The sequence below is a fragment of the Castor canadensis genome, chromosome X (assembly GCF_047511655.1).
Source record: "Castor canadensis chromosome X, mCasCan1.hap1v2, whole genome shotgun sequence".
NCBI classification, from domain to species: Eukaryota; Metazoa; Chordata; class Mammalia; order Rodentia; family Castoridae; genus Castor; species Castor canadensis.
Window position 1 is genome coordinate 144,858,333 of NC_133405.1, and position 22,420 is coordinate 144,880,752.

Below are 22,420 nucleotides of genomic sequence, written 5' to 3' on the forward strand. Positions count from 1 at the left end.
ATGACACAAATTCATTTCCAAAAGAAGAATTAATTTCATAGGAGAGTAAGATGAATACTGTTTCTCTTCTAAGCCATAATATATTATATAAGTAGAAAACTAACAGGAAACATATCTCTTTGGAAGAAACATTGGCACCTCTTGTGCTTGGTAATGACTATATGATAGCTAGTATCAGTGGTGCCATAAAAAGTTTGTGAAATTTTTGACATAATTTTGAGTTTCTGGTTATTGTTTGATTAGTAATCCACACAGACATGAACAAATTTTACTTTCTGAAAACTCCCTTAAAACACTGCTTTTTTTTCTGCAAATAAATGTAACTCCCTGTCTTGGATTCATCCATAGTTCTGAAGTGGACAGGACTTTTACATTTACTATTTAATAATAGTTACTCTTGCAAAAGGGAAATGAAATTAGAAGGAAGGAACTTTTGCTTAAAGTACTTGATTCTAAACCATCCAACCTAAAATGGTTTCTAGAAAATTATATAGATAAAATATCATCAATAATATACTGTAGATTTTCTCATTAATTTTCCAAATTGAACTGTGATAGCTCCTTAGTAAATATCAACTAGTGAAAACATGATAAAAATTAAAAATACCCAAGGAAAGTCACTAAGATTCCATAACTAGATGACATAGAATAGAGAAAAAAATTTGAAAATTTCTGGTTTCAGCAATAAGAGAATCCTCTGACTTCCTCAGAGGAATACAAATATGTTACTGCTAATGATTCTAATATCATAAAACTGAATAATAGAATGAAATTTATTTTGAAATTAGGACTAGAACATTTACTAGAAAATGACAAACTAAATGAGGAATATAAATCAATTTAATCAAAAATTTATGTGGGTGATAAACTAAGCAATAACTATATATGTTCTTAATTATTTCTGCAAACTGAAATAAAATGTATAAATAACATAGTTGACATTGTTACAACAGATGTCACTACACAACCATTTTTCTTAAAACTAAATGTTGCACAGTTTTGAAGTACAATCTTTTAAAAAGAGTAAATACATTACTTTATTGGGAAAAACAATTTCCAGAAAGAAAAGTTCTTAACCTCAAGATTCTCAATAATTAATTATTTTCATAGACTTATTTCTCCAGAAAATTTACAGCATCCTATGCACTTTCAGGTAGATAAGCACAAAGATGAATTTACCTTATTTTTCTAATTTCTAATTTTAAAAAATGTATAGGTAATTGATAAGTGAAAACTTGACAATTTCAGATAGTCAAACACAAAGATGAATTTACCTTATATTTTCTAATTTATTATTGTTTTAAAAATTATAGGTAATTGACAAGTGAAAAGTGTGCATATTTCTGGTATACAAGGTGATGTTTTGAAATATCTGTACATTTAAGACTACATAAATTAGGCTAAATAACATAAACATTATCTTACACATCCAGCTTTTTGTGATGAGAACACTTATAATTTTCAAATACACAATACATTGTTAGTAACTGTGGTCACCATGTTTTACAACAGATCTCTTTAACTTACTTATTTTCTCAAATTGAAAATTTGTATCCTTTTGTCAAAATTCAGTTTTCTGCCAATACAAACGTTATTAGGTGAGAAAAACTCATAAATGAGAAATTCACACCCTTTCACTTTTTTAACTTTTCTAATTGTGGTTTTTTTCTGTTTTTAGGATTTTTCTTTTGTTGTTGTTGTGCTGCATGGAGGTACATTGTGGCATTTACATTTGTTATTACATTATGTTAAATAAATCATACTTGAATTCACCCATTCCACTTTTTTTCTTTATCCACTCTCCCCTCATTCCTGGAACAGACTCAACAGGGATTATTTTTCCATTACATACTTGTGTACACAGTATTTGTACTATATTAACCCTCCCACACCTTTTCCCAATGTGCTCTCCCTCCAATCCTCTCAGACAGAAATGAGAAAGTTCTTCCCTCCTGTTCTCTGATTTTGTAAAAGAAAAAAATTGATATTTTCGTTCATTTAATATAGCTCCATAGGAATTTTCCTTGTGACATTTCCATGTATATATGTATTGTAATCCCTATTGGTTCATCTCCTCTATTTTTCTTCACCTTTTCACTTTAATAATCAGTATGCTAACAAATCTCAAAATAAGCTTTTACTCATACCTTGAAACCTTTCCCCAACCATACATATCTTTTACATACAACACATAGATCCTTCAGTTGGAGGGGTTCCTAGTGGGCAAAACAATTACCATGGATTTTAAATTACATTTTCATGTTTTTTAATATCCTCCTTATCATATTTTATTTACTGTGCTCTTCTAATGAAATGTGTATTTAATAATCATTTTCCGTATTTTCCCTTTAGATAGTTTTATCTAAACTACTAAGATTCCAGAACTGCAGATGTGCCTCAATGTGTAGCATCTGCTTTGCAAGTGCCAAGTTTTGAGTTCAGAGACATAGTCCTACAAAAAGTAATAAAATATTATGATTCTATTTCTTTTTAATGTTTATGTTTTTAAAATAAAGTACTATAAACCTGAGTAATACAGCTTAAATTCCAGTACTCATGCTTATGGAGCCTTTCATGGGATTTCATAGGATTTATAATAGCATATTAATTCCATTTTTGGCACATCTGGACATTGCTCATTTCTAAAATAAATTAAATTGACTTTATTTTATCATCTTATTATATTATATTGCATGTATACCTACTATTTCATTATATATTTCTTACATCTTAAAGCATCTTCAGATTCATAAATACTACTGCATTGTTCTTTTTTTGATGTTTATTTTGAAATAATTTTCAAGAATAAATTCATGTATCTATTCTTCTCCCCTTGTCTTTAACATTGTCTTCCACTCAATGTTTTACATATAAATTACATGACATTGCTTATGTTATTCATATATTCCAATAATAGCAGATGGCCTCCATTTCTTTTTGTATTTTGTTTTTAGATGTGATTCTAACTTTCAGTTGACATTCCATTAAACTTCAAATAGTTAGAAAATATCTGATCAAGTGCATGCTCATGAATGTCTGTGTACATGTGGAATTTATAATTTTACTCTTCACAAATGTAAGATTTCAGAATTCTTTGTGTTTTTCAGTACAGGTATAGTACTACATGGTGTTATGTATATTTAATAAAAAAGAAATATGGTTTAATAAACCTATTGTCATTATGTGGTGAACCTATCGATCATATACACAAACCTTTTATTTGCAGTCCTTCCTATAATTTTTATAAGCCTATCACATTTATGTTTTTAGTAATTTAAAAATTATTTGTATTTATTGTATGATTTGACATATATTCTGCCTTGAAGGTTTTCTTTCAGAAAGATCAATACCATGCTTTTTAAGGTAGGGCTTAGAAATGTATTACTTTTGAATTGTATCCAGCTTCCCTTCAAATATGGCTTTTTTTCATGTAGTTGATATATTTAATCAATTACTTTCTTGAATCTATCAATTATGTTGGTTCCCAAGTCTTAAAAGACATACTGCCTGAGAAAACACAGACCCACATTCTTTAGTTCATTAATGCACCTCTATTTTATAGCAGTAACCTATCTCCACATGATAATTATAATTAAGTGTTCCTGATATCAAACCAAGAGTATCTTTATCTGCACTCATACATACAAAGTCTTTCAGAATTCCTGTTAATTTCATTGGTGTACCTTTGTCAGTTTTCTTTTTAATAAAAATCCACTCTCCCCTGAAATGTGGTTTGAGACATATTGGCTACAACAAAGAAGTTTTCTGTTGTGACTTGATTCTTAGGAAATTCTCATAACTACAAAGATTTTGGTGGGTCAATGTCCACTTTCAAATTATGTTGAAAATGAATGTATAGTGCATAAGACCTAGTCCCTATGTTGAGCATAGAGTAGAATCCAGCACATTGAGAACAATAAGCTGAAGAGTTTACTAGATTGCCCCAATCTAAAATAAGAAGACACGTCAGAGTTCAACTACCACCCAGAGTTCTATATAATTTTTCTTAAAACCCTAATTAAAGGAAAACAGGGGAAAGGAAAATCCAACTAAACTTGACCCTGGATGCATAATTCTCAATGTACAAACATGAGGCAACAAGGCAAAAACCAACTCCACCACTAAGGACTTAAGTATATAAACAACAGTGAAAAGGAAATATTAAATATTGTATTCTAAAAATTAATAGTAAAAATGATCAATATTCTCAAAGAGAAGACACATAAGCTAGTGACTGAACTCCAACAGGATGTGAATAAACAAGTATAAGAATTTAAAGAGAATTCAAACAATTAAATGAATGAAATTAAGGAGAACTTGCAGAATATGAAAGAAGAAATTAATAAAGATATAGAAGTCCTGGAAAACAACCAATTTGAAAAGAACAGCTCAAAATCCCAAATAAAAAAACTCAAAAGATAAAACACAGAAATTAAATAAAAAATGACCACGAAAGAATGTTAAGAAAATAAGAATGTAACATGCAAGACATCTGAGACATGATCAAAAGACCAAATCTATGAGTCATGGGTATAGAAGGAGAAGTGATACAAACTAAAGGCATAAATAACTTAATCAATAACATAATAGCTGAAAACTTCCCTAACCTTGAAAGGGAGGGAAATCCAGATACAAGAAGCTTACAGATTACCAAACCATCAGGACTAGAAAAGAAACACCCTCAGACATATCATAATCCAATCATTCAATATACAGAAAAAAGAAAAATTACTGAAAGCAGCAAAAGAGAAAAGACAAGTTACGTATAAAGGCAAATCCTTAAGAATATCAAAAGACTTCAACACAAACTCTAAACATAAGAAGGACATGAAAAGATATATTTAACTGTCAACCTAGACTAGCCTAATTGGAGGAGAAATGTAAACCTTCCACAACTTGTAGAAAGTAGATGATTTCATGACCACCAAGCCAGCACTACAGAAAATGCATAAAGTTCCCCTATACACAGAAGAAGAAATTTGAGTCAGCCAGGAAATTTCAAGGAGGAAAGAAAACTCCTTTAAACCAAGCAGACTGTGCAATAGGTAAGCATCAGTGAAATGAAAATTATCAAAAGCACCACACACCTCTCTCCGTACTAACATTGACTATTAATGACCTCAATTCACCAACAAAAAGGCATAGAACAGCAATTGGATTAAAAACCAAAATGTAACCATCTGTTGCTTACAAGCAATACATCTCACTGTGAAAAACAGACAGTAGCTTAAGGTGAAAGGGTGGAAAAAGATTTTCCAAGAAAATGGACCCCTAAAACAGGCAACAGTAGCTATACTTATATCTGACAAAGTGGACTTCAGATTTAAGTCAGTGAGAAGAGACAATGAATGATACTTCATAATAACAAAAGGAACAATTCACCAAGAGGAAATAATTTTTAGAATATTTGTGCCAAACATGGTTGTAGCCAACTACACTAATTAAAAAAAAGTAATGGATGTAAAAGCACAGATATAGACCCCACCACAGTGATAATGGGAGACCTCAATACCCTATTGTCACCACTATCCAGGTCGTCCAGACAAAAGATCAACAAAGAAGCATCAGAATTACTAGACATCTTAGATCAAATGGACATAATAGATATCCACAGAGAATTTCATCCAGTCATCATGTAATACACATTCTTCTCAGTAGCTAATGGAACTTTTCCCAGAATAGATCACATTCTAGAACACAATATAAAAAAGTCAAAATATTCCCCTATATCCTATCAGATCACAATTATATAAAACTAGAACTCAATAAAAAAGGAAATGATAGAAAATATTCAAACAACTGAAGACTGAACAATACATTGTTGAATGACTAGTGAGTCATCAAAACAATGAAAAAGGAAAAAAGTTCCTAGAATCTAATGAAAATGAAACTGCAACCTATCAGAACTTGTGGGACAAAGCAAAGGTCTGTTAAGGGGAAAGTTTAAAGCTATCAGTGCCTACATTTAAAAAAACAACACAGACATCTCAAGTAAAGAACATAATTAAACTCCTCAGTTTCTACAAAAACAGGAACAACCCAAATCCAAAACTAGCAGACAGAAATAATGAAGAGCAAGGTCAAGGTTAACGAGATCAACACCAAAAATACTATACAAAGAATCAATGAAACAAAAAGTTGTGTCTTCTAAAAGATTATAAGATGACAAACTCAGCACATGTGACAAGACAGAGGAGCAAAAAGACCCAATCAATACAATCCAACAAATACTAGTGAAATTCAGAGGATCATTAGGGCATACTTTGAAAACTTATATTCAAGTAAACTGGAAGATCATGAAGAAATGGATAAGTTTATAGATGTATTTAAATTTAAACAAAGGAAATATAGACCACATAAATACATATATAACAAGCAATGAGATTGAAGCAGTAATAGAATCTCTCAACAAAAAGAGCCCAGAACCTTATAGACTCACAGCTGAATTCTACCAGATCTTTAAATAAGAACTAAAACCAACAGTCCTCACAATTCTTCAGGAAATAGAAAGGGAAGGAACAATACCAAACTCATTCAGTGCAGCCAGTATTACACTCATTCCAAAACATAACAAAAATTCAAGAAGGCAAGAGATTTACAACAAATACCTTAATGAATATAGATTCAAAAATTCTCAACAAAATACTGGCAAACTGAATTCAAAAACACATTTAAAAAATCGCATACCATGACTAAGTCAGTGGTCATCTCCTCATCTCAAGGATGCAGAGATGGTTCAACATATGCATATCTATATCTGTAATATAGCATAGAAACAGAAGCAAAGAGAAAAATTACATATCACCTCAATAGATGTAGAAAAAGCCCTTGAAAAAAGTTAGTGCCTTTTCATGATAAAAGCACTAAGGAAATTAGGAATAGAGGAATATTCCTCAGCCAAACTAAAGGTTATGTATCACAAACACAGAGCCACAACTACACTACAGACTATATGAAACCAATCCTTCTAAAGTCAGTAACGAGATAAGTATATACTCTTCCCCCACTCTAATTAAATACAGTCTTGGAATTCCTATCCAAAATAAGAAGACAAGAGGAAGAAAAAAGGGATCCAAATACAGAAGGAATATATCAAACAATCCCTATTTGCAGATGATATGATCCTATTCCCCAAAAGACCCAAAAAGTCCACAAAAACGATTAGAAATCATAAGAGCTTCTTGCAAACTAGCAGGATACAAGGTCATTATACAGAAATCAGTAGCCTTTCTGTATACCAACTATGAGCAGACTGAAAAGAAATTAGGGAAATAATCCTATTTATAATATTTCAAAATTAAAATACCTAGGAATAAATTTGATGAAGAAAACCGAAGACCTTTCCACTGAACACTATAAATCACAGAAGAGAGAATCCAAAAAACCAAAGAAGGCATCATAAGATAGAAAGGTATCCCATGCTCATGACTCAGAATCAACATTGGGAAAATGGCTATACCAACAAAATCAATCAATACATTCAAGGCAATCTCTATCAAAATTACAATGACATCCTTTACAGAGATAGAAAAATCAATTCTAAAGTTCATATGGAAACAGAAAAGCCATCAAATACCCAAAGTAACTGTTAGCAAAAAGTCCAATGCTAGACTTATCAAACATTGGTTAGATCACATCAACCATATCATCTCCCTCACTACACAACTGATGAATCAGTTAAGAAGAAGTTGTGGTGTGTTATACATATATATAAAGAAATTTTGTTCAGCAATTAGTAACATAAGGTGGTTTGAAAATAAATAGATGCAAATGGAGAACATTTTGTTATGTGAAGTAAACCAGGCTCAGAAAGACAAAGACTGCCTGTTTTCTTTCATATGTGAAACCTACATCAAAAATATAAAAATATACACAAAAACAAATATTATCATATACAAACTTTTATGTATAACATGTTTTTAATAGTGGAATTACTATATGGAACTGAGTGGAGGTGAGAAAAGAAAAGAGAATGATAGTCAACAATACAGAGATATGTATGTGCAGTGGAGGTAATAATGATATGTATTGAAAGCTGTTGAATAATGGCAGTTGGGAGGAGGGCTATGGGAGGATTATAGCAAGGGTTTAACTAGTTAAAATAAAGCATACTTACAGTGGGGATACATAAAGAAACCCCTTTAAAAATTGATGTTGGAATTATTAACTAAAACAGAACAGTATAAAAGGCACAGTGTATGGAGGAGTACTTATGGGACTAGGAGGCTGAATGCAGACGATTAAGGTGAGGGAGTATGGTTGATGTGCTTCATATACATGTAGGAAATAGACTGATGAAACTTCTTGTAAATGCTTTGAATGGGGCAGGAACAAGATCGAAGGGAGCAAAGGGTGGGGGTGATCTAACCAATGTACAATGAAGATTTTTGAAATTGTCCCAAGGAAACTCTCTTGTAAAATGAATATATCCTAATAAAAAAAGAACCTATTTTAATAGAAATTACCATGACAGGATTCTCACTGCATCTCTTCTTCCCACAACTTGAGGTTCCACTCCACAGTGAATAATGTGGGTATTATTTTCTTGGGGCTGCCATAACAATGTACCATATACTTGGTGGCAAAACCAACAGAAACTTATACTAAAAGAGCTCTTGGTGATTGAATACTGAAATTAATCCTTCAAGGAAGATTTGACCCAGTACACTGTTTCTTAGCACCAATTTTGATGAACATCCTAGAAAATCTCAGTCAAAGACTAACACATTGAAACAGTGGCTCCATTTCTTCATGTTCTAATGTGTGCACTCTATTCTGAACTGTGAACTCCTAGCTGTGGTTACCCTACAAACCAACCAAGAGAGAGACTGGGGATCTCACACAGAGCAAAAAAGAAGCTAAAATCCATGACAGGACCAGGCTCTACATGAAGGCAAAGAACAGATGTACAGAGAATCTCTCTAAACAGAGCACAGAAACAACATAAACAAATAAAATCATTTCATATTCATTCTTTTGCAATGTCCATATGGAATCTTCATTTTATTTGTTTTGTTTTGGTTTCAAACAAGATCCCCTATATAGGACATGACGACCTTGAAATAGCGATCCTCCTGCCTCAGCCTCCTGAAGAGTGGAGGAAAGAATTCTTAAGAAATACTTTGATTAATCTGGCATATAATATAATGAGGGAGTATGATAATGACAGGATATTTACCAGATTGAACAATCCTTACACACAGAATTTCATATTCACACTCTAAGATATAAAAAGTCTATACTTTTCTCTGTTAGAACTCTATCTGTAAGTGAAAGACTTGAATATTCTTAAGGAGCACATTAGTTACCAAGGAAAATCATTTCTAACACCTGGTGCTAATAATCCTAAAGAGTTATTCTGGTAACAAAAATTAACAGACTACTCTTCAATTAGCTCAAGTCCATGTAGTTATTAGATAAAGCCCTTAGGTATTATTAATAGTGGGAGTGGGCACTGGTTCCTTCTCTAGACTAACTAGGAGAGAACCAAACAGGGTGGCCTTTCCTCTCCCTAAGATTGACCTGGTTAAACACCTCCTTTTTGTTGGGCCTAATTAGGGGATGGGGTCATGTGGATTGTGCCTTCCCCACAGATACAGACTTTCACAGTATGGTCCTTCTCTTCATTGCTGCATGTTCTGCATCAGTTTTCCTCTAAACACAGAAGACATTTCCCATCACTTGAATTGCAAGAGAGGGCCTTACTCTCCCTTGGCTTTTCTCACACTGATGCAGCCACTAGAAAATTGACATATTGTTCCTAAAGGAGGACAGTTCCTTTTTAAGTCTGAGATAAATGTCCTGCTGTGATCTTGTCTTAATTGACTAGGACTACTCAGTTCAACTTCTGAAAATGAGGTGCCTTGATCTGCTCCTGGAACTTCTGATGGTCTGGATCCCTGGTAAGGACAGAGGGAGAGTAGGGAGATAGGGTAGGAGAAAGAGATCTATGACTCCCTGCTTACCATGTGTGTTCTATCCATGTGTGAGATGTGCAATTCTTTTCTCCTAGCATGGGCATGTTAAGTTTTCATTTACAATGATGATGAAGATTCCAGAAAAATGAAAAAGACTAACACTGATGTTGAGGGATTATGTATGAGAAATCATCAGTCCTTTTTATGCTCTTCAAATATCTTTATGCTTATTCTTAGAACATGCACTAGGGGCATAAAAATATTAAAAAGAAGTAAACAACAAAAGAAAAAAAACATAAAAATGTACATACTTGCATTTCCATCTTATTATGATTTCAGGTTCCAGAAGGGATGTTGTGTTGATGCAGACTCCACTATCCTTGCCCATCACCTCTGGAGAGCCAGTATCCATCCCCTGAGTGTCTAGTAAGAGCCTCCTGCATAGTAATGGAATGACCAATTTTCTTGATACCAACAGAATTCGGGCCAGTCTCCACAGCTACTGATATATTTGGCTTCTAAGGGTTTTCTGGGGCCCCAGACAAGTTCAGTGGCAGTGGATCAGGGACAGACTTAACAATGAAAATCAGTAGGCTGGATGCTGAAGATGTTGGAGTTTATTATTGTATGCAAAATTCACATGTTCCATCCACAGTAAAACAGCCTCAAAAAAAACCCTCCTTGCTTCATGTGGCCCAACTGCCTTTATGAGTTTTTGTCTAGTATATGCCACAGACGTTTTTCTGAGTTTGTATATGAGAAAGAGAATAGGCTGAGACCTCTGAACCAGGAGAATGTTTACTCTATCTCAGGGATGACCTGCAGCTCCTACATTCTTGAATACCATAGACAACACTCAAATGGAGAAGCTCCGAATGCCTTCAGAACAGCCAGGCATGAATAAGGGAGTACTCATCCTCATTCCCCCTACTTTATGAACATACAATGATTAACTTCATTATAACAGAAATATATAATTGAGATCAAGGGTGACACACAGGAATGAAAAGAAATACATTTTCTTTTTAATATTTGGTTAATTTAGTGTTGATTTATTTTCAGATTTTGCTTTATCCATTGCTAGTACACACACCCAACAGAACAATGTTTGTAGTTATTAAGATAGTGATTCCCTAGCCTCCACACCCTTCTCATTTCCACTTTTTCTTATCATTTATCCTTCCTCAATGTGGAAGAGGTGTAGCACTGTATACTACTATGCTCTGAGAAGCAGCTGATTTATCTATGTGTACTTTTGGTTTTCGAATTTCTGTATTGGCTTTGTCATTGTACACCAAGCAAAGATCTTGTGTCAAAAAGGCTATGAATGTTCTTAGTCATAACATGTCAAAATGAAATGCATCTTTTCTGAATTCCAAGTTGGATTTCAAAAATAAGGAATCATCCTTTCAAAATTATAGAGTATTGTAACACTTTAACTAATGTAACTTGAGTGGATAAAAGAACACAAGTGGATTTTCCTTCCAGAAAAAAATCTGAGGTATGTTGGCCAAGAATAGCAAATGAAATCATGAAGGTCACATGGGAGAGGTCAACTATTGGTAAAACATCTATCCTGTAGCTCACATTTTGGATTGGGGAGGCTGTTAGAGTTGGAGTTCAGTTTCAGCCACGTGGAAACTGAGATGAATTTATTGGGAAGAATCACAGAGGGACTACATGAAACTAAAAAGCTACTGTACAATGAAGTAAATGGTCACCAAGAAAAGAATCAGCCCACAGAATGGTAGAAAATCATTGTCAGCTTTGTATCTGACAGATTAATAATCAGAATATATTACTATATTACAGTGAAGAAAAATTGGGCAAATGAGCCTAACAAAGTTTTTTTCAAATAAGGAAGTCCAAATGGCTAAAGAACACATGATGAAGTGCTCAACATTCCTGGCTATAAAGAAAATTCTAATCAAAACAATGATAAGATTCTGCATGACTCCTGTTAGAATGGCCCTTATAAAGAACACAAGAAAAAAAAGTTTTGGAGAGAAAGTAGGGGAAAATGAACCTCATACACTGTTGGTGGGAAGGTAAATTTGTACAACCACTATGAAAAATAGTATGAGGGTGCCTTAAAAAACTAAACATATAACTGCCATATTTCATCAATACCTGTCCTAAGGATATACCCGACATTATGTGGTTACAATAAACATACCTGAAGTAATGTAAGTCAAGTTACAATAGTATTTAGTGTAACATTATTGATAATAGCTATATAAATGGCCAAGATGCCTCAAAATTGATGAATAGGTTAAGAAAATACAGTATTTTTTTAAAATGGAATTTTATTCAGTCATAAGAAAGAATGAAATTTTGTCAGTAGCAGGTAAATGAATGAAACTGGAGAACATCATCTTTAGCAATGTTTGTCAGGTTCAGAAAGCCAAAGGCCACGTGTTTTTTTTCATATGTGAAACAAAGCCCCAATACAAATACAAGCAATATTATGATAAAGAGGTTTACCAAAGGGGAGGTCAGTAATGGGAACTGAAGTGTAAAGGAAGTTAAGCAGCTGAATATATTTGATGTATTACTACACAAGAATGAATACAGATTTTTAAACCTGTTGAAATCACCATATGAGAGGAATAAGGTAGAAAGGAGGAAAACAGAAGGAATGGACCAATTCAGGTTATAACTCAGACATACATGGTGGAAATGCCACAATTAAACTCCCAGCACAACCGTCTTAAACAAACAAAAATATCTTGTTTCAAAAAACTAGAAATGGAAAATAAAACAGTTCCTGTCTGGGGGTTGGCACCAGTGGGAGGGTGAGTATTTAAGGAAAGGGTGTAAGAGATTGAATATGGTGAAAATATTATGTACTCAACTATGAAAATGGAGAAAAAATAAAGTTAAAACTGTTCCAGGAATAATGGTAGAGCAGATAAAGGGGAATGATGGAGAGGGTGAATTCAACTATGACATATTTAAGAAATTTGATAAATGTCATAATTTATCTCCCAATACAACAATAATAAAAATGAAAAATACTAAATAAACAAGTTCCAACAAAAATAATTTTTAAACCTTTTGAAATTATCATAAGAAGGGGACTAAAATAGAAAGGAAAAAGAGAAGGGATGAGCCAGTTAGTGTTATAACACATATGTACATAGAAATTTTCTGTATAGCTATTTTAAATGAACCCCAAAATGTCTTTTTTCAAAAACAAAAAACAGGGAGGTTAAAAAGGTCCTTTCTGAGTGTTTACACAAGTAGAAGGGGGCAGATATAAGGAAATGTGGTAAGAGGGTGAATATGATGACAATATTATTTACTCTTGTATGAAAATGGAAATATGGGACCTGTTGAAACTGTTCCAAGAATGGTGTTAGTAGAGATAAGGAGCAATGATGGAGCAGGTGAATTCAACTATGAAATATGGTAAGAACTTTTGTAAATGTCACTATGTATCTCCCAGTACAGCAATAAAAAAAGTGAATAAATAACAAAAAATTAAAAGAAAAGAAATATATAAAAAGAATCACAAGGATGAAGGGACTACTGCCTGTATTTCAATATCATGCCCTGATACAACTGCAAACTCTATGAAACTAGTGCATCATTCAGTAATTTAGGTTTGTAGTAACTCTATACTTAGTAAGTTTCTTCTCTAAATTCATGCTAGATTGTATTATACATGGTTAATGTATCTAATAGAACACAACTGTTTCTGAAAGTCGATTCTACCTCCTACATATACATAGGCGTGACTTGAGAGAGAATGGTCGTTCAGCAGAGACTATGTAGCTAAGATAAAGAGGACCAGAAGGAAAATCTGGGGCTGGGAAAATCAAGATGAGATGCAGTAGGAACTCAAAGACAGTGTCTTAGACACATATAAGGGACAATAAATACAACATTATGGGGGAAACACATAAGGATACTGAAGGTTGCTGGGCCCCAGTGACCTATAATCTTACCTACACAGGAGGTAGAGATTAGGAGCATCATGGTTTGAAGCCAGCCCAGGCAAATGGTTCTCCAGACCCTAGTTTGAAAAACCCCATCACAAAAAGGGCTGGTGGAGTGGCTCAAAGCACAGGCCCAGAATTCAAAACCTTAGGAGTGTGAGAAATAAATGTTTAATCTTTTGCTCTACATTTTTAGTTAGTCACTCAATCTGATTTCACAACGTAGACCTCAACAATTACCCTAAGGTACCACCCATCTTGCTAAGGACTCTGCTTGTGTGCAGTCTGCAAAGGCAGCTCTAGCAACTATCAAAGCTTTGCTGGATTCTTTTTCACCACAAGAGTCACTCTCTCTTGACATGTCAGAATCTCTGTGAACTTTAAATTTGTCTAATTTCCAGAGGGATCAAAAATGACAGGAGAATATCAGCTCACCTACAGAGGCATATTACTTCTCTGGAATTTTGGGTCATCTAGTCCTCATTTCATCCACAGCATTCAGATATCATCATAAACTGATATTTGTGTACATTTATTTAAAAATTTTTCATCCACACGTGCCACAATGGTTGTAAGAGTGTTCACCAACAACATTGTAATTTAATCCAGAAGTTTATTGGTAACGAATTATAATATAAAGATGCATATTTTATATTATACTGCAAAAATAGCTCTAGATGAATAAAAACATACAAATGAGATAATTACTCAAAAGTTTAAAAGGAAGTAACATACTCCTAAAGACAATGAACTTGTTCTCAGCAAAATTGTGTAGTATATACATAATGAAAGTGATTTCTACATTCCAGTAATAAATATAAACAAACACATTTTTAAATATTGTACAATGAAAATAGTGTCCAAAAAATGTTTTTGATTCAATGTCTAGAGCCTTTAATATGTACTGTCATGTTACAGTAGAAATAAATTAATTTCCAAACTAAGGCAATCCTCTATTTTGACATAATTACCTATTTGAAGGTAATATATCCCCTAATGGGTACATTTAAAAATCCATTCCCTTATTTTTGTTAACTTTAAAAAATGAGTTGTAGTGAGTGCCTGCAGAGCCTGTATGGAGCACTGACCTGAGTAGTGCATGCCCATGACAAGAGAAGCATTGTTTGGCTTGGGGATACCCAATTGTACAAGTGTTGGGCTATTAGAGAGGCAACACTTGCTAACCTTCATGCTAAGGTGCTACCACCTTTGCTTCCCTTAGCTCTACCTATCTCTGTCTTACCAGTGGAAAAGTGGGAACCCCAGGGTAACATGGTGGATGATCCATCTGATGACATGTGATGTGGGCTACTTGGGCTCAAAGTTGCATGCTCAGGCAACCAAAGTGTGTGGGTTCGCAACTTTTTCAGCAAATTAAGATTCAGTGTCTGGTCTACCCCAAGGTGAACTGAAACATAAATCCCTGCTTCATGTCTGAGTTGCAATGTCACTTACAGACAAAGATTATTTTAAATATTATTAAATAATTGTTGAGTATAAACAATTATTTTATATTCATCTAGTGATTTCCATAATTTGTCCTTTTTGACACCACTAGCTAGAGGTCTTTTAAAAAGATCTATGCAAAGGAGGCTCTTACAGTGTGCAGTAGCTGGCATAGGGAAGGAAATCAGTATTCTGTTTTCAGGGTTGGGAGCAGGACAAAGCTTCAGTTTAGGAGTCTGAGGTCCAGAATCTACAATTCCCCAATGAATGTCCCTTTGCCACATCTTACATTAAAGTAAATGAAGCTGGCTGTCAGAGTTCAAGTGAGGTGAGCCAACAAAAAACCCATTTCTCGTGTTGATTTACATATAATATATAGTGTATCCTGTGCCCCTAAAAATGAGCATCCTTTACTGCTTATCAAACACTTGGAACATCTCCCTTTTCCACCTCCAACCCAAACTTGAGCTTGAAATTTTACCTTTTACCTTTCACAATTCCCTTTGCTCAGCACCATTGTCTTTATATTAACATTTGTAACATGAAGAACAACTAAGTTCATTTCTTTGAATATGTTTTCTTTGCACTTACACATTCAAGGATAGTTTTTGGTCCCTCATCTGGACAATGGGAACACAGACTTATATAACAGGTGGCTAATGGAATTTTGTAAATGACTTTAGTGTATTTGTTCAAAGAAAATGCTATGAGTTTTCCATCTTTGTGTCATCACATCACCTTTGAATTCCAAAGTGAAAAAGTGTGGCATAAAGTGATACTCTACATATAGTTTTAGGAAAATAACCTCACCAATTTTCTCCATAGGATAGTTTCAAGTTAAAAATTATCATTTGGAGAAATTGGAACTCTATGTGTTTTTGTTAAACCGAAATGTTCAGAAAAGATGAAGAAATATGGCAGTTTGTAATATAATTTAGTTTACATGTGTGTGATCTATCAACAAGTGTTTTGAAACACATTGTTTTCAATATTTATTCCACTGATTTAATGAGTATATGAATGTCTTCCCAACAGGAGAAGCTTCTAAGGACAAAGCTCAAAGAAAATAGCTGCACTTATTTCACTTTCCTGGTATTCCATGGCTGCTGGAACTGAATCGAGCACATCCCTACCTTCTCCACCAAACACCCCCAACTGTGGTGTCTATCCTTCCTTCCTTGTTAAGTGCAATAAATCATCACCTTTGCACATATTACACAGAAAATGTAAACACAAGAATGCTTGTCTCTACTGCAAAATTGTTTTTCACTGCCCAACTGAACTTTTTGAAGTATGAAAATCCTAAGGTGCCTTGAGTTGAAAAAACTGCAACAAATTCTTTCCAACTAAAAAATTCAACACATTTTTTTTACACTTGACAACTTTTTGTGGAATGTGGTGGTAATTCATTTAATCACAGCTACTCTGGAGTCAAACACAGTAGGACTGCAAATTCAAGATGAGTCCGTGAAATGTGAGGGAAATCTCATCTTAAAAACAAACTGTAGTGCAGAAGCAGACAGCATGAGCTCCATAAATCAAATATATTGCTGAGATGATGGAGCACACTTGGCAGGAAAAAAAGCACCAAGAAGAATCAAAACAATGACACCCTGAACCCCCAGCCCATGCAAAGTTTCTCTGTGCCACATTAGACTGAGAAAACAGGAGGGCTCCTGTGCCACCAAACAGTGGTTCCAAACCTGCCTTGGGAGACATCCAGCAGACCAACAGGGGAGCAAATAAGTGTCACATGGTATTCACACAACCACCCCTGGGATAAACCAGCATAGCTCCCCTGGACAGACTGACTCCACTGTCCCACAAAAAAATAAATAAATAAAAAAATAAAAACTGAATAATAAACAAGGAACTGAGAAGGAATATGCAGCAGAGGGGGCAGGGTGCTGTGCACATTGGAGAAAGGGGGAGTGGTAAGGAGCTGATCTCCACACGAACTTTCAGTGAACAAAGACTGGAATGGTAGCTGGGACAACAGCAGGTGGGTGATAAGCTGCTACTTAAAACAGGACAAATAGAGGTCAACAAAGCTCATCTCTTTAGTCAGTGAGCAACATCCAAAGTCAAATGACATTGAAAAATTGAAAAAGAGTGACCAAACCATAATAACATGTTGACAGCTGGGAGCCAGCTGACAGATCTCTGACTCGCCCCTGAGAAAAGGAGTGAAGCAAAGAAACAAACCTCCAACAAGCCAACACAGAAAAAACCCAAATCCGAAGCAGGATGGCTTCTGGACTATAGAGCTGATCTCCAGAACCTGAGGAAAAGACACACCCTACTGAAGGAGCAGCTGACTAAGAAGCTGCCACTGAAAGACAGGAAAAAAAAAAACTGGTGAGTCTCCCCAACCACCTGGCAAGACTAAAGAGACCTTCTGTTTAAATACCAACACCAGAACTGGATGTTGAAGGAGTAACTCCAGAATTACTAAGACTGAAATTCTTTTTTTCTTGAACCTGGAATTTTTTATGTGTTTGTTTGATCATTTGTTTGTTTTGTTCCCTGTTTGTTTGTCGACTCTCCTGTTGATTTCTTTGGTTTTCTTCTTTTTTTCATTCTTTGTTTTGTTAGTGTTACTATTGTGAGATAGCTAATACTAAATTGCAAACACACCAGGGACAGAAACAGCATACATACACTAACCTAAAACCCAACACACCACAAAACAAAATTAACCCAAGTGAAAGAAAACAGGTGGCTGAAACCACCTATAGCCTATCAAGAACATAGTTACACATTACCAAAGGAAGTGATAGGAAGAAGGAGATGGAAACCTATCTACCCCCAAAAATAATTTAATACAGGATTCAGAGGGAAATGAAACACTGACACCCAGTTACAGAATCCAAGAAAATAAAGATAAACTATGCCAAGAAACCCAAAGAAGCCCACATGTCTAGTAACTCAAGAAATTCAAAGATAACCAAAATAAAGAATATGAGAAGACACAGGAGGAACTATACGAAATTTTAGGAGCCCTAAGTAAACACCAAAGAGAAACAGCAAACACTATAAACAGAGAAGTAATCAAATTAAAGACAAAATAGACAATATTAAAGAGGAAGTGTCGCATGACATGGAAAATCTCAGAAAAAAGAATGAAGCAAAATTACAAAACACAATGGAAGGCCACTCCAGCAGACTAGAACAAGAGCAGAACAGAGAATCTCAGAACTTGAAGATTAAATGGAAATTAACGGAAAAGCTGGAGAACTATTACTCAAACAACACAAGGCCTGTGAAAGGAATAAGCAAGAACTCTCTGACTCCATCAAAAGACCAAACCTCAGAATCATGGGCATTGAAAAAGGAGAAGAGGTGCAACAAAAAGGAATTCACAGTATATTCAAAAAAATAATAACAGAAAATTTTCCAATTCTAGAGAAAGCTATGACCATTCAGGTACAGGAAGCCACCAGGACACCAAGGACTTGACCAAAATAGAACTACCCATGACACATTATCATTAAAACAACAAGCACAGAGAATAAAGAAATAATATTGAAGGCTATAAAAGAGAAAGAACAAGTAACATATAAAGGTAAACCCATCAAAATTGCAGAAGATTTCTCAATGGAAATCTGAAAAGTAAGAAGAGCATGGAGTGAGATATTCTGGGCACAGAATGAAAATAACTTCAACCCTAGGATACTGTACCTAGTAAAACTATCAATCAAAATAGATGGAACAATAAAAATCTTCCATGATAAGCAGAAACTAAAACACTATATAACCACTAAGTCACCACTACAAAAGATTCTTCAAGAAATTCTGAATACAGAAAATGAAAGCAAACAAAACCATGAAAGGATATGCAATAGCAAACCACAGGAGAGTTCCAGACAAGGAATCAGAGAGTAACACTGATTCAACTGCAGACAAGCAAACCTTCAACAACAACAAAAAATAAATGACAGGAAAAACCACATACCTATCAATACTAACACTGAATATTAATGGATTCAACTCCCCCATAAAAGACTATTTGGTAAACAGGATTAAAAAGGAAGATCCAGAAATCTGTTGCTTACAGGAGACCCATCTCATCGACAGAAACAAGCACTGACTTAGGGTGAAGGGCTGGAAGAAGACATACCAATCCAATGCCCCCCCCAAAACAGGCAGGAGTAGCAATACTTGTCTCAGACAAAATAGAATTCAAACTTACATTGATCAAACAAGATAAAGAAGGATACTCCATACTAATTAAATGGGAAATACACCAAAAGGAAATAACAATTATCAACCTATATGCACCCAATGTCAATGCACTCAATTTCATCAAACACACTCTGAAGGAGCTAAAAACATATATAGATTCCAACACAGTGGTGGTGGGAGACTTTAACAACCCCCTATCACCAACAGATAGACCATCCAAACAAAAAATCAATTAAGAAATAGACTAACAAATCACACTATAGATCAAATGGACCTAGCTGATGTCTACAGAACATTTCATCCAACTTCTGCTTGATACACATTCTTCTCAGAAGCTCATGAGACTTTCTCCAAAACTGATCATATCTTTGGGCACAAAGTAAGACTCATCAAATATAAGAAAATAGAAATAATCTCATGCATTCTAGCTGATCACAATGCATTAAAACTAGAACTCAACAAGAAAAGCAATAGTAGAAAACATGCCAACAACTGGAGGCTGAAAAACACATTGCTCAATGATCAATGGGTCATTGATGACACAGAAGAATAAAATAAAACATTTCTGGAAACAAATGAAAATGAAAACACGACCTACCAGAACCTATGGCACACAGCACAGGCAGTCCTAAGAAAAGTTTATAGCCATGAGTGCACATATTAAAAGTACAGAAAGATCTCAAATCAATGACTCAATGCTATATCTCAAACTCCTGGAAAAACAAGAACAAGCATATCCTGAAACAAGCAGAAGAAGAGAAATAAAAATAATATGATCTGAAATCAATGAAATAGAAACAACAACAAAAACTGTACAAAGAATCAATGAAACAAAAAGTTGTTTCTTTAAAAGAAGTAAATAAGATTGACAGACTCCTGGCCAACCTGACTAAAATGAGGAGAAAAAAACAAATTTGTTTGTTTTTGTTTTGTTTCTCCTTTTGCAGAAGGGGAGATAACAACAAACACCATTAAATCCAATAAATCATCAGAGACCATTTTGAGAACGTCTATTCTAATAAATTTGAAAAATCTTGAAGAAATGGACAAACTTCTAGATTCTTATCACCATCCAAAATTGAACCAAGAGGATATTAATCACCTGAATAGATCTACAACACAAAGTAAAATTGAAGCAACAGTAAAGAGCCTCCCCCCAAAAAAGAATTCCAGGACCTGTTGGATTCTCTGCTGAATTCTCTCAGACCATTAAACAGGAACTAATATGAACCCACCTTAAATTGTTCCATGAAATAGAAAGACAAGCATCATTACCTACCTCATTTAATGAAGTCAGTAGTACACCCATCCAAACACCAGACAAAGACACCTCCAAAAAAAGAGAACTATCAGCCAATCTTCTTAATGAACATCGATGTAAAAATCCTCCATAAATTAAGGATAAACTGAACACAAAAACACATGAGAAAGATCATTCGTTATGACCAAGTCGCTTAATCCCAGGGATCCAGACATGATTAAACATAGGCAAATCTATAAATGTAATACAGCACGTTAATAGAAGCAAAGACAAAAACCACCTGATCATCTTAATAGTTACAGAAAAATTCTTCAACACCACTTCATAATAAAAGCTCTAAGAAAACTAGGAATACAACGACTGTACCTCAACGTTGTAAAGGCTATACATGACAAACCTATAGACAGCATCATAGTTAATGGAAAAAAATTGAAACCATATCCCCTAAAATCAGGAATGAGACATAGGTGCCCACTATTCCCACTTCTATTCAATATAGTCCTGGAATTCCTACCCAGAGCATTTAGGCAATATGAAGAAATAAAAGGAATAAAAATAGGTCAAGAAACTGTCAAAATATCCCTATCTGCAGACAACATGATCCTATATATTAAAGAAAAACCAGCAGCATATTTCTCAATCAAAGTATAATGAAATTAAATGATTTGTTCTTCAGTTATGCTAGGTACATTTCAAGTCCTCAATAGGTATATGTAGCAAATGGCACAACAGAATCATCCATATTATCCTAGAAAATTTACTTGATCAGCACTTGTCTAATTACTTAATTCACTGAAAGTTTGTAGCTAGATCAGAAACCACACAGCTCTTACTCCAAATGGCTGGGTGTCCCCAGATGGTCCTTTTGACTGTGCACCTGCTTAGTTTTATTTTTTTCTACATTGAATTGATGCATGACATGCCATATGAAAATAAATCTGAAGTGTCAAATATTATCTTTATCAATGATATTTTGTTATAAAAGTACTATACTTCTCCATACCATAGGTATTTTGCATAATGATTATTTGAAAACATTTGTCTGTTCAAAACCATAATCCAAATGCTTTCTAAATATTACAGTGTGGCAGTAAGTACATACAGGAGGAAGAGAAGACAGAAGGGAATAACATTTATCCAAGCTCAGGGTTTTGTTGCAATGAGGAATTTAGGAAGTATGAAGAGACTTCCTGGAGAGAGTCAGTGTGATGTGAACTCACTGAGGAGTTTAAGAAATACGGGGCTTGGGCAGTGAAGGTGCAATGGGTGTGGACCCTATGTGCTCCTCTCTTCTTCAAGGAGTAAATCCTATAACCTGATATGACTGTAGAAACAGAGGTTCATCCTGTGGCTTCCAGATGGCTCCAGAGCTTCCTCTCTGCTCAAAATGCTTGTTGCCATGTAAAACTGACAAAAGTTCTTTCAGTTCACTTGATTTCTTCAGCCTCTGACCTTACACAGGGTAGCTAACTGCTAGCAAAGTCTGAATGCACTAAGACCATCATGCAAATTGTTAGGGATCTCCAGTTCTTCCCCTCTAGGATAGAACTCAGTGCTAGGTTACTTACCCCACTTGCTGATAAATTTATCATAAGGTCCTAAACTTTAATGCTTCCTGTTCTTTAGGGCACAAATGGGGGAGGGTTGCAAAGGGCTGGAATAAGTGAGTA

The 22,420-nt window shown here is 34.6% G+C and overlaps 1 protein-coding gene across 2 annotated transcripts in view; it reads right to left on the bottom strand.

The window, feature by feature from the left end:
• Positions 1 to 21,059, bottom strand: part of LOC141419938 (eukaryotic translation initiation factor 1A, Y-chromosomal-like) — a 38,982-nt gene extending 17,923 nt beyond the window's left edge. Inside the window, exon 1 of one of the 2 annotated variants that reach the window (XM_074064479.1) lies at positions 20,769 to 21,059. In XM_074064479.1, coding sequence (XP_073920580.1) covers positions 20,769 to 20,798 — 30 coding nt within the window. In that variant the 5' untranslated portion in view covers positions 20,799 to 21,059. The remainder of the gene's footprint in view (positions 1 to 20,768) is intronic. The other variant, XM_074064478.1, reaches the window with a different exon arrangement.
• Positions 21,060 to 22,420: the final 1,361 nt, after the last annotated feature.